Source organism: Rattus norvegicus, chromosome 2 (genome assembly GCF_036323735.1).
Source record: "Rattus norvegicus strain BN/NHsdMcwi chromosome 2, GRCr8, whole genome shotgun sequence".
Lineage (NCBI taxonomy): Eukaryota > Metazoa > Chordata > Mammalia > Rodentia > Muridae > Rattus > Rattus norvegicus.
In genome coordinates, this window is record NC_086020.1 from 175,863,503 (window position 1) to 175,875,847 (window position 12,345).

Below are 12,345 nucleotides of genomic sequence, written 5' to 3' on the forward strand. Positions count from 1 at the left end.
TGGCCTCCTGGTCCTGCTTCCCTCTGGTTAAGGACTGTGCATCCTACTCAAGTCCTTGCAGCACTCACTTCCTCTGTAAGGACACTTGCTTAACGTACTAGCTGAGGAATTAGGAAGTTCCATGTGCCTCGAGTGTGGCAGAGGCTCCCTTAATGCTGGTGTCAGCACTGGCTCAGTCACGCAGTGTGGCCCAGGCCACAGTCTCCTCTGATTCCAGACTAGGGTCCGCATGCACGTAGACAGAGGTAGCCCGCTACCCTGGCCACTTGCCTCAGCTTTGAGAAAGTGAGGCTCAGAAGTGAGGAAGCCTAGATGCCCTGAGACTTTACTCCGTCCATTGTTGGATCCCCACTGTTCTCAGCACTTGTCTATATTGTACTGGGGGGACAGGGCATGGCATACACTGAGGTCAGAGGATAACTCAATAGGAGTTCTCTCCTCTCACCATGTAGATCCTGGAGATTGAGCTCAGGTTGTCAGACTTGGCTACAATCACCTCAACAGCCTGTGAAACATATTTTTAGGAGCCTTGTCAGGGCTGGCAGTGTATGGGGACATGGTGCATCCTCCGGTGAGCAGGGACTGGGAGGGGCATGGCACATTCTCTGGTGAAGCTGGTGAGCATTTGTGCTTTATTAGTTTTGAGTCCACGTCTCACATGAGTTTCTTAGTCTTTCTCATAAAGCCGGCAGACCTCTGGGAACAAGGCCAATTTCTCTTCCCCATTCTTTTGTCTTAGTTTCTGTTCTATTGCTATGAAGAAACCATGACAAAGTAACTTAGGGAAGCGTTTACCTGGGGCCTTGCTGAGACTGTAAGTTCCAGAGGGTTAATTGATGGTCATCAGGCAGGAAGCATGGCAGCTGACAGGCAGGCAGGCAGGCAGGCACTGGAGTAGTAGCTGAGACTCTTACATCCGTTCCACAGTTTGGAGACAGAGAGAGACTAGACCTGGTGTGGGTTTTTGAAACCTCAAAGCTCACCCCTAGTGACATACCTCCTCGAACAAGGCTATACCTCCTGATCCTTCCTAAACACTCCATCACTGGGAACCAAACATTCAGATATATGAGCCTATACAGGCCATTCTCATTCACGCCACCACAGCATCCGAAAGGGCCTGGAATGAAGCTGTTGCCACTGGCCTCGAGCTCCAGGACATCTGCTAGGGTTTCCTCTTCTGCTTGGCAGGCCCACTGGCGGGGTTATAGACAACGGAAGACTTACCAGGAGCGGCTGCAGTATTTTAAAGCAAACCTGAATGCTATTATCACGGTAACTATGGTGGTTTGGGTAGTTCCTTTCTCTTGAGGGGTCCTTAGAACACTTTTTCATTCTGGCCCTGGAGTTGGCCGCATTGGCTAGGGCCTGAGGGTGGGTCTCAGCCTGAGGTCCTGAAGGTCGTGTCTCTCCTCTCAGATCCAGGCCTGGGCCCGAATGTGGGCAGCACGAAGGCAGTACCTCAGGCGTCTGCGATACTTCCAGAAGAACGTGAGCGCTGCCCCCATCACGCCCATCCGTACTCTCCTAGATCAGATCAAATCGAATAGGACACCCACCCTGTTCCCTTGTGTTCACGATAGGTTGACTCCGTTGTGAAGATTCAAGCATTTTTCCGAGCCAGGAAGGCCCGTGATGACTACAGGATGTTAGGTATGCTGGGAGATAGAAAACCAGAGCCAGACACAGCTCTGTGTCGCCCTTGGGGATGCACAGCAGGAAAGAGTGAGGTCATCATCAGGTTATCTGAGGAGCACAGAGTCGGCACCTCCCGGTAGCACATAGTTTTGTCATAGACAGGGGTCCTGTGTCCAGGTCTTTTCTGAGCAGGCCTAGCATGTCTATTCCCCTGTGGTAGGCTCTTCTCCCCTCCATGAGCTTCCAACTTTGCCATTTTCCTTGGCTCATGTGCTGGCTGTGAGACCCCCAGGATCCTCCTGTTCTTGCCTCCTAGCCTGAGATTACAGGCACGTACCTCCATGCCTGTCCTTTCGTAGTATTCAGGTCCTTATGCATGTGTAGCAAGAACTTTCTGGTAGAGTCAGTTTCCCAGCTTAGTCCCTGTCCTGCTAGTCCAGGATTCCAGCCTTGGGCGTGAACTAGCACTCTGGTCTATCTCTGTGTTCACCTCTTGCTCTGGATTCCTGGAGCAGGAGGGCTCTTTCCTTTCTGTGCTTCAGGTGGGGGCCTCAGGCGGCTCACGCTTAGTCCTCCTCCCTCCGGCAGTCAGCATGGGCTGCTTCCTCTCTCCCCTCCCTGCCGTCTCCTTTGCTGTTACACGGCTCTACGTGTCCTTTATCTTTCTTCCTTCCCTCCAGTATTTCTGGGGGAAAGTTATTCCTCCAGTGATTCCTCCAACTTCCTCGCCCCAGCATCCACCCAGAATCGGCCACGTACTGTATACGGGCGTGGTGACTTCTGCGCTGAGGAGTCCTCCCATCAGAGGTGGTCACTTGTCATCTCTGCAACCATTTTATTCCACTAATCCTGAGCCTAAGCCCACTCCCGTTGGCTGATCCCTGGCGTCCATGAGGTTGGGGTCCTGATTCTCAGGCTGACTGGACCAGATCATCCTGACTTCTCCATGGGGCCTTAGCATCTCCACTGCAGCTGAGCAGTCCTGCCGCTTGCCGTTCTTCTGTTAGCATGCTGGGGCTCCTGTTGCCTGAGGTCCAGTCCACTAGTCACAGCACCCCTCCCGCCCCTTCCTCCCGTCCTCCTGTACCTCCTCACACCTTGTCCCGTTAGGTTCATACAGCTGTGATAAACACCAGGACCAAAAGCAACGTGGAGTGGGGGGAGGGTTAATTTCATCCTCGCACCTCCAGGCCACAGTCTGTCATTGAGAGAACTGAGGCAGGAATATGTGGGAGGGACACCCATGGAGGGGTGCTGCTTACTAGCTTACTCCTCTTGGCTTGTTCAGCCTGCTCTCTTAATGTACCCCAAGACTGACTACCTGCCCAAGGATGGCCCCGGCCACAGTAGACCTGGCCCCTCTACATCAGTCACTAATCAAGAAATGCCCAACAGCTTTCCTACAGGCCAGTCTGGTGGAGGCATTTCCTCAGCTAAGGTTCCTTCTCAGATGATTCTAACTTGTGTCAGATTTACAGAAAGCAAAGACAGCGTGGTGTGCCATGCTCCATGCATCCCCAGGTTCTGACTTCTGCCGCTGTCCTTTGTCACCTCCCCCGCGGACAGTAGGTAGAACCGCACAGCCTCTGGCCACGTTTCTTTGCTCCCTTGTAGGAGTGAGGCTCACTTTTGTTTCCCCAAAATCCCTCCTGCTTGCCCCTCAAAGCAACAGAAGTGCAGTATCTAACAGTGGCTTATTTGCCTAGATTCCCTTACTAGATTCCCTCCGGCCACAGAGTCTAGAATCCCACGGCCTCCAAACACGACTGCCTCTTTCATTACTAGCTGGGGGTCACCTGGGGCACATCACCTACCCCTCTCTGCCTTTGGAAGCTCATCTGTAAGAAAGATGCTGCAGTGTTGGACCCATTGAGGGTTATTTTGGGTTTTTGTTTGTTTTTTTTTTTTAAACCACTTAGATTTGGGGCTGGAGAGATGGCTCAGTGATTAAGAGCACTGGCTGCTTTTCAAGAGGACCAAGGTTGAATTCTGAGCACCCACACATCCCACACATAATAGCCCACAACTGCCTGTAACTCCAGTCCCAAGGGCTCTGATGCCTTCTGGCCTTTGTTTAAATAGTGCACAGACACACATGCAGGCAAAAGCACACATGTACATGAGATGTTATTGTTGTTGTTTTTGTTTTTGCTTTTTTTTCTCTTCATGATAAAGTTGGCCACTTGCCACATGGACACACCACACAAGTGCAACATGCAGCTAGCAGGGCTGTGTGGTGGCCGACAGTGGGGTGGGGGAGGGCATGAGAGACAGGCTAGCCCAGCAGGAATGGGGACAGGCGGGATAGAACCAGGATGCCTTTGTGGGGCATTGAGAAGGCTTGTGGCCCTGGTTTTGGTGGGAAAGTCACTGGAGAGGCCAACATGGGTTGGTATGTGAAGGGCAGAGAACAGCTGTGCTACAAAAGCTCATGGGTAGACCTGGCAGTTAGAACAGGCCTGGGGCACAGGGGATCGTCAGGGGGCAGCCGCTGGCAGAGGCTTGATGTACCCGCCTGATCAATTCTCCCCTCCTGCTAGTGCACGCACGCCACCCTCCCCTCTCTGTGGTCCGGAAATTCGCTCACCTCTTGAACCAGAGTCAGGAGGACTTCTCGGCTGAGGCGGAGCTGCTGAGGCTGCAGGAAGAAGTGGTCAGGAAGATCCGCTCTAATCAGCAGCTGGAGCAGGACCTCAACCTCATGGACATCAAGATTGGCCTGCTGGTCAAGAACCGGATCACCCTGCAGGTGAGATGCCCCCTGAGCCACCCTTCCCCAGGCCTGCTGCTCCTGAGAGGGAGCCCTGCTCCTTCAACTAGTAATTCCATCCTTTTCAGATGTGTATAGGTTACCGCCTGGCTCAGGTCCCTGTGCCTACGGCCCTCTGCCCTTGGTCAGCCATTGGATGTGTGTAGGTGCAGGAGAACGAACCCTGCAGGTAGAATGCGAATGTCTCGCTCTGCCGAGTCCCAGTGCCCAGGCCGTGGGCGATCAGTTAACCTCGAAGTCTGTTTCCCCCTTAGCTCGTTCTGGAATAAGGGGTTGATATCTTCCCTGGCAGAATGCAGAGACAGATACGAAAGCTACTGTAAATGACATTCAGATGTGGAGTAGCAGGCTGATGATGCCGTCATGTCTTCCCCCACGAGGCTGTATAATGATTGATAAGAAATAAGAGAAAAAGCCATGAGTAGGCACAGGGCCTCTGCCTGGTAACCCAGAGCGCTGAAGACCCACATGTGAAAGCAGAGGAGCCAAGCGGAGCTGTGGGCAGTAACAAGAGCTTTCTCTCCTCTCATGAGCCCTGGCTCTTTCAGACACCGAGTCTGGACCATCTGTTTTGTGCTTTGGTACGAGTCCGGCCTCGTTAGTTTGCCCCTACTACACCCATATCCAGGAGGTAGTCTCCCACTGCAAGAAGCTGACCAAGAAGAATAAGGAGCAACTGTCAGACATGATGATCCTGGACAAACAGAAGGGATTAAAGTCACTGAGCAGAGAGAAACGGCAGAAGCTAGAAGCCTACCAGCACCTCTTCTACCTGCTGCAGGTGAGCAAAGAGCTCTTCCCAGGAGGAGCCTAGGGTGGGGGTGGGGGGCAGGGTAGCACAGTGGTGAGTGCTTGCTTGGCACACACAACACTAAAAAAACCCCGAAGCAATTAAAAAACCCAGGAAGGCCCCATCACCTCCTGAGGTGAGGCCTTCTCTTTACCTTTCTTCATGCCCTATTCCAATACCCAGTTTCCCAGGAGAGGCTACCCCTCCCCATTTGTGTGGACTATTTCCAGCCCCCCCTCCCCCAGAAGGTGATACTTTCTCTGTAACTCCTCTGATTGCTAGTGCTCCAAGAACATTCCCTGCCCCCTGTCTCCCCGATCGTTCACAGACTCAGCCCATCTATTTGGCCAAACTGATCTTTCAAATGCCCCAGAACAAAACCACCAAGTTCATGGAAGGCGTGATTTTCAGTCTGTACAACTATGCCTCCAACCGCCGGGAGGCCTACCTTCTGCTCCAGCTGTTCAGAACGGCACTGCAGGAGGAAATCAAGTATGCGCTCCTGACCGCAGGTGTGGGGGACAGGGAGGGCGGGGCAGAGACTGCGGCTATGGTTGTATAGCCTAGAATGGCGTGGGGAGGCCATTCCTCTTCAGCTTGTAGGAAGCAGGTAAGACTGCAGCAGCACAGTGGGGGCTGCAGGCTGACCTGTTAGCGGGTAGGATGACACCCAGACAGAGGGGCCTTTCTTAGGGTGGGCACTAGAGTTGGTGTGAACAGGCAGCTAGGTCCTCCAGCATGGGGCCAGAGACTTATTGCACCACAGGTCAAAGGTGGAACAGCCCCAGGATGTGGTGACAGGCAACCCAACAGTAGTGAGACTGGTGGTGAGGTTCTACCGCAATGGGCGGGGACAGAGCGCTCTGCAGGAGATCCTTGGCAAGGTCATCCAGGATGTGCTCGAAGACAGGTCAGTCAGCATCCACACAGATCCTGTCCACATCTATAAGAGCTGGATCAACCAGGTGGAGGCCCAGACTGGACAGCGCAGGTGAGCTGGCAGGACGGGAAGGCATGCTCCGATCTGTAGGGGAGCCTGGGTGACATACAAAAGCAGAGATGATGCCCAGCCTACAGGAGATTTGGGCCTTGACTTTTTCTGTTACCACAGCTGCCAGAGATGATTTTGATAGGAGCATGTGGTATCTGCCTTTGAGTCTGGCCGGCATTTCTCCCTGCTCTTTTCCAGCTGCTCTGTGACACCTGAGTCCTCCCTCCTCGCTGTGTATCCTCACTGCTCAGTCCTCCCTCCCCCCTCCTCATTGTGCATCCTCACTGCTGCAGTCCTCCCTCCTTCCTTCCTCCCCACTGTGCATCCTCACTGCTGCAGCCCTCCCTCCTCCCTCCCCACTGTGAATCCTCACTGATGCGGTCCTCCCTCTTCCCTCCTCCCTCCTCCCTCCTCCCTCCGCACTGTGAATCCTCACTGCTTCAGTCCTCCCTCTTCCCTCCTCCCTCCTCCCTCCTCCCTCCTCCCTCCTCCCTCCTCCCTCCTCCCTCCTCCCTCCTCCCTCCTCCCTCCTCCCTCCTCCCTCCGCACTGTGAATCCTCACTGCTTCAGTCCTCCCTCTTCCCTCCTCCCTCCTCCCTCCTCCCTCCTCCCTTCCCACTGTGCATCCTCACTACTTCAGTCCTCCCTCCACCCCCTTCCCTCCTCCCTCCTCCCTCCCTGCTGTGAATCCTCACTGCTTCAGTCCTCCCTCCTCCCTCCTCCCTCCTCCTTCCTCCCTCCTCCCTCCTCCCTCCCTGCTGTGTATCCTCACTGCTGCAGTTCTTGCTGAGTGCTGCCTTTTTCTCTGGCCCTTCCTCTTGGTCTGGTCTGTCTTGAACCTGTCTGTAGAAGACTATATAGAGGAGTTGATGGGGAAAGCCCGGGAAGGGAGGCAACAGAAGGGGACACCAGCTCTATGGTGTGTCTCTCTCTGCCCACAGCCATCTCCCCTATGACGTCACCCCCGAGCAGGCTCTGAGCCACTCTGAAGTGCAGAGACGATTAGACATCTCCCTGCGCAATCTCCTCGCCATGACTGAAAAGTTCTTCGTTGCCATCAGTTCATCGGTGGACCACATTCCGTATGTATCACCACCTCCCTGGGGATAGACTGGTTTGGCAGGAGAGCAGAACACGTGACATTCTGAGGGAAGCGGGTGGGAAAAGAGGGAGCCAGGGGGGGCTAGCAGGGTTCAGGTGTGTGTTCAGCCCTTGCCAGCGAACTGAGCTGAGATGCTGCAGGTGGGTCCGTGTGGCTGGAACAATGTCACTGGTCAAAGGGGACTCCAAAATAGCAGAGATACACTTTTATCTGAGAACAATTGGAGAAAAGATAGGATTCTCTGGTCCACAAAGTCAAAAAGGTTAATATTTCAAACTGGAAACATACCTCACAGTTACAGTTACAGTCCTCCCTCCCACACTTTCTTTTTCCTTTTCTTTTTTTTTTTTCTTTTTTTTTTTTTTTTTTCGGAGCTGGGGACTGAACCCAGGACCTTGCGCTTGCTAGGCAAGCGCTCTACCACTGAGCTAAATCCCCAACCCAATTGGGTTTTTTTTGTTTGTTTGTTTTAGTGTGTATGGTGTTTTGCCTGCATGCATGTCTGTGCACCATGTGTGTACCTGGTACCTTCAGAGGCCAGAAACAGGTGACGGATCCCTGACAGTAGAGTTAGCGGTGACTGTGAGCCGTCATGTGGGTGATGGCATTCTTTCTCTGAAAGAACAGTCAGTGCTCTTAGCTGCTGATCACTCCAGCCCCCAGTTCTCTTCTTTTTTTTTTTTGTTCTTTTTTTCGGAGCTGGGGACCGAACCCAGGGCCTTGTGCTTCCTAGGCAAGCGCTCTACCACTGAGCTAAATCCCCAGCCCCCCCAGTTCTCTTCTTAAATATCAGCCAGTAACCTGGAGGTAGATGCAGGGTGGTCAGAGCTATAAACAAGCCTTACACTACCAAGTTTGAGTCCAGCCTAGGCTATATGAGACCCTGTCTCAAAACAAGCACAAATCATTCAATGTTTGGTTGAAAACTATTTGAAGCTGGGTGTGGTGGTGGATGCTTTTAATCCCAGCGCTCAGGAGGCAGAGGCAGAAGGCTTTCTATGAGTTTGAGGCCAGCCTGGTCTACGACAGCGTGGGTTCCAGGACAGCCAGGACTACACAGAGAAACCCGTTTGGGGAAAAAAAAAAAAAAAAAGAAGAGAAACTGAGCTGTTAACCTCTAAATCATTCAGCCACTGGATTTGGTTCTTAGTTCTGAGGGCAAAGTTGAGCGCCAAAGGGGAAGCAGCCCCAAACTGAAGAGCTGAACTGAGGTTTTGCAATTGGAAGTAAGAAAAAACCAAAGTCTAAGGAGAGAAATACACAGTGAGTTATAAATCTCCATCTGGTCGCTGGATATAGAGATAGCGTTTAACACAGTCTGATTAGTTTTGTGGTGGTGAACCCATCCCAGGACTTGACAAAGAAGTTCAGGCTGACAAAACCCCTGTGTGATCGAGGACCCACTCCAGTCTTCCCATCAGGGGACAGAGGGGCAGCTGGGAAAGAAGTGGCTGAGAGCAGGCAGGCAGACAGGCAGGTAGGTCCCAGCCCAGGCATGCTATTCAGGACCTCTGGGAGCTGGCAAAGTTGGCTGCCTTGGAGCTTCCTGAGCCATCGGCTACCCAGGAGACAGCATAACATGCCTCTATGGACGGTGAGGTATATAGTAAGCAGAGGTGGTCTGGGGGAAATGAGAGAGGGTCGGGGTAAAGGGTTCTCGGGCTGCATGTGTCGGCACACAGCTATAGCAGCAGTCCTTGTAAGGTAGAGGTTTTGATCATGAATTTGAGGACTGTCTGTACTCCATAGCAAGACCCTGTCTCAAAACAAAGAGTTGGAGGCAGGGAGCACTGTAGGGGGCCAAAAGGGCCCTGTGCCTGGTATTAACACAAGGACAGGAGTAAGGGCAAAGGCCCAGGGGTAGAGGGCTGTGGCAAGGAGCACCAGAAGGTGGAGGACTGCCATTGGGAGCAGTAGAGGTGGAATGTATGTGGGCTCAGCTCTAGAGTAGCTGGGATTAGAGGGGAAAGGCTGCTGGTTTCTCATACCTTGAGTCTGGGACGGGATGAGAAGAGCCCTAACATCCCTATTCTGTTCCTAAGGTATGGGATTCGGTATATGGCCAAAGTCCTGAAAACAACCCTAGAGACAAAGTTCCCCAATGCCACGGAGAGGGACATCTATAAGGCAAGTGTTGTGTGTCTTCTGCCATCTCCAGGAGCCTCCTTTGTCTGCTTTTGCCAGTGATCCCCAGACAGGATGACAAACGATATTATAAGTATCCAAGGAGAGAAATGGTCCCATCCTGTAAACTGAGCCTGGCAAACCAGTGGGGAATGTGGGCCTACGGCTGTCAGACCTTTCTGGAATTTCTCCTCTGCACTCAGGTGGTTGGAAACCTCCTGTACTACCGCTTCCTGAACCCTGCTGTGGTAGCTCCTGACGCCTTTGACATTGTGGCCATGGCAGCAGGCAGCAGCCTGGCCGCCCCACAGCGCCATGCGCTAGGAGCTGTGGCTCAGCTCCTACAGCATGCGGCTGCTGGCAAGGTCTTCTCCGGGGAGAGCCGGCACCTTCGAATCCTGAATGGCTACCTGGAGGACTTGCATCACAAGTTCAGGTCTTGGGTCTTGTCACCCTATTCCTCCCTGGACCTCTCTCCACGTCCCATGGTTCACTTGAAGAAGGGAAGGCCAGAGGCACAGGGTTTATGGGAGGTCTCAGGGGGCAGCAGGAAGCCTCCCAGGGGACAGAGAGGAGCATCAGTGGGCTGGCTTGGGTGGCATACTGAGAGCAGACAAAGCAGGGCAGGGGCCAAGGCTAGCCTCAGAACGGACCTGCCGTGGATGGCGACCATCGAAGTGGTGAGTGTATTGGTGCCCTCTCTCTGGACAGGAAGTTCATCTGCAGAGCATGCCGGGTACCAGAGCCCGAGGAGCGCTTCGCCATAGATGAATACTCAGACATGGTGGCTGTGGCCAAACCCATGGTGTACATCACCGTAGGGGAGTTGATCGGCACACACAGGGTAAGGGGTCAGCGCTGGAGGACTAGGCTGGAAGTCCACACAGAACCCTGACCACTGCCCCCACCCTACCCTTGTCTGGCTCAGCCCTGCACCCTCTTTCCTTCTACCATACACAGCTCTTGCTGGAACACCAAGACCAGCTGGCCCCAGGTCACCAGGACCCACTGCACCAGCTCCTGGAGGACCTTGGGGAGCCACCCACCATCACTGACCTCATCGGTATGTGCCCTCACGGCTTCTGGAGCCTTCAGGGATGGTTGTGCGCTGGCAGCTCCTCATACCCTGCTAGTGTTCCCTATGACTGACATACACAGACTCCCAGCCCCGTGGCCAGTGCACAGATGTTGATGCTAGACGAGGCCAAACTGTGGCAACACAGTCATACAGAAGAGGCATGAGGGGACAAGTCCACTAGGTCTGGTCTAGGTGTCTAGCTCTGGAGCTCTGGAATGAGAGGGGTTTGGCATGCAGTGGAAGGCAGTGTCAGTGGGATGCTCCCAACACCTCTAAACTGCAAGGCCCAGCTGACACCCAGATCGAGATCATACAGAGGCCCAGTGATGGTAACTTAAGCCCATGGCCGTCAAGGCTGAGGGCATGGCCTGGTCCCATGGGACAGTGTGGAAGGGCTTCCTCAGAGGTATACAGAAGGGCACCTCTACTGTGAACCCATCTTTGTGTGCCTGTCCCCACTCATCCCTCAACCCATCACAGGGGACCATGTAGCCACCGATGGGCATGAGGATCTGAGCAGGCTCGAAGTGTCCCTGACACTCACCAACAAGTTCGAAGGGCTGGAGACAGATGCTGACCACAACAGCACCCAAAGTCTGCTTCTGAGGTGGGTGTGGTGGTTCTCCCAGGCAACCCTACTACCTATTCAGTGGTCCCACTCAGAGAGGACATCATACTCCTTGTCGCCACCCCTCCCCAATACCCCGTTCTTCAAAAAGTTCTCCCTAGCCCAGCTCACACTCGCCTTGTCCAGAATAGCATCCGCTAGGCTTTGGCAACCTCTCTGCCTTTTCCTCGGAGTCATGGCTGAAAGCACGGGGATGCTCAGGAGCCTGCTCTGCGTGCAGACCGTGCTTTGCCTTACTTACTTTGGGAGCTAGGACCTCCCATGTGTGTACATGCGTGACTAGGAGGAGCACATGTCATGGCACACGTATGGAGGTCAGGACAGTTCTGTGCACTTAGTTCCTTTGAATGGCTTCCATCTTTACGTGAGTTTGGGGTGTGGAAGTTAGACTGTGTCAGGCTCGCACAGACTTCTCGGACAGCCACCTTACCAAGCCAGGCCAGGAACTCACTTCACACTTCTCAGTCAGGATGGTCCACAGAGGGCTGGGCTGGCCATCTGCACCAGTTAGCGGTACCATCGCCCTGAGCCCGCTCTTCACTCATTCACACACTGTCAACAAGAGTTGGTGACACAGCAGAGAGCTTCCCAGAGGGTGGGGTCAGACGTGGGGGTGGCTACCAGGAGGAAGTGAATCCTTGGGCTGAAGGATCAGAGGAGGCCAGTTTGGGGGAGAGTGTTCTAGGGGACAGCACCTCCCCTGGTCCCTCTCTTTTCATCCTAGGCATTCCTAACAGTCCAAACCTGGGGCAGGATCCACTTATCCTTAGCTCTTTGGCCTACCCTGTCTAGACCTTTCCTGGTCCTCAAACTGCCCTTTCCTGCAGCACCAAACAGATGCTGGCCGACCTCATCCAGTTCCACCCTGGGGACTCCCTGGAGGAGATCCTGACCTCCTCAGCTCCCAGGGAGCATGTGAGTAGCCAGGACCATCCATAACAGCTAAGTCTTTGACTCCACCTCACCCTTAGTCTGCCACAGAGGCCACTGGGTGCATAGAAGACCAAGTGTCTGTCTGACCTTGATACTGGGGCGGTGGGGGGGCACAAGCTGAAGAAGCAGCCTAAGCAGCTCGCTCGCTCTCCCCTCCCCCCTCCCCCTGCTCCCTACACAGTGCTGGTTAGGATAGTGCTAAGTAGTAGTCTGCTCTGAGGACCACATAAGGGAATTGACTGGACATGGAGAATGTTGGGGGGTTTGGAGGCAAGAAAGGATGCCAGGTGG

At 53.8% G+C, this 12,345-nt stretch overlaps 1 protein-coding gene across 3 annotated transcripts in view; it reads left to right on the plus strand.

Moving 5' to 3' along the window:
* Iqgap3 (IQ motif containing GTPase activating protein 3) overlaps window positions 1-12,345 on the plus strand; it is a 41,799-nt gene that overhangs the window by 23,502 nt on the left and 5,952 nt on the right. For all 3 annotated transcript variants that reach the window (NM_001191709.1, XM_063281833.1, XM_039102305.2), the window contains 14 exons: window positions 1,192-1,275; window positions 1,420-1,491; window positions 1,584-1,653; window positions 4,179-4,387; window positions 5,037-5,189; window positions 5,527-5,690; window positions 5,965-6,189; window positions 7,131-7,271; window positions 9,334-9,418; window positions 9,619-9,851; window positions 10,127-10,259; window positions 10,376-10,478; window positions 10,974-11,100; window positions 11,949-12,036. In NM_001191709.1, coding sequence (NP_001178638.1) covers window positions 1,192-1,275; window positions 1,420-1,491; window positions 1,584-1,653; window positions 4,179-4,387; window positions 5,037-5,189; window positions 5,527-5,690; window positions 5,965-6,189; window positions 7,131-7,271; window positions 9,334-9,418; window positions 9,619-9,851; window positions 10,127-10,259; window positions 10,376-10,478; window positions 10,974-11,100; window positions 11,949-12,036 — 1,887 coding nt within the window. The remainder of the gene's footprint in view (window positions 1-1,191; window positions 1,276-1,419; window positions 1,492-1,583; window positions 1,654-4,178; window positions 4,388-5,036; window positions 5,190-5,526; window positions 5,691-5,964; window positions 6,190-7,130; window positions 7,272-9,333; window positions 9,419-9,618; window positions 9,852-10,126; window positions 10,260-10,375; window positions 10,479-10,973; window positions 11,101-11,948; window positions 12,037-12,345) is intronic.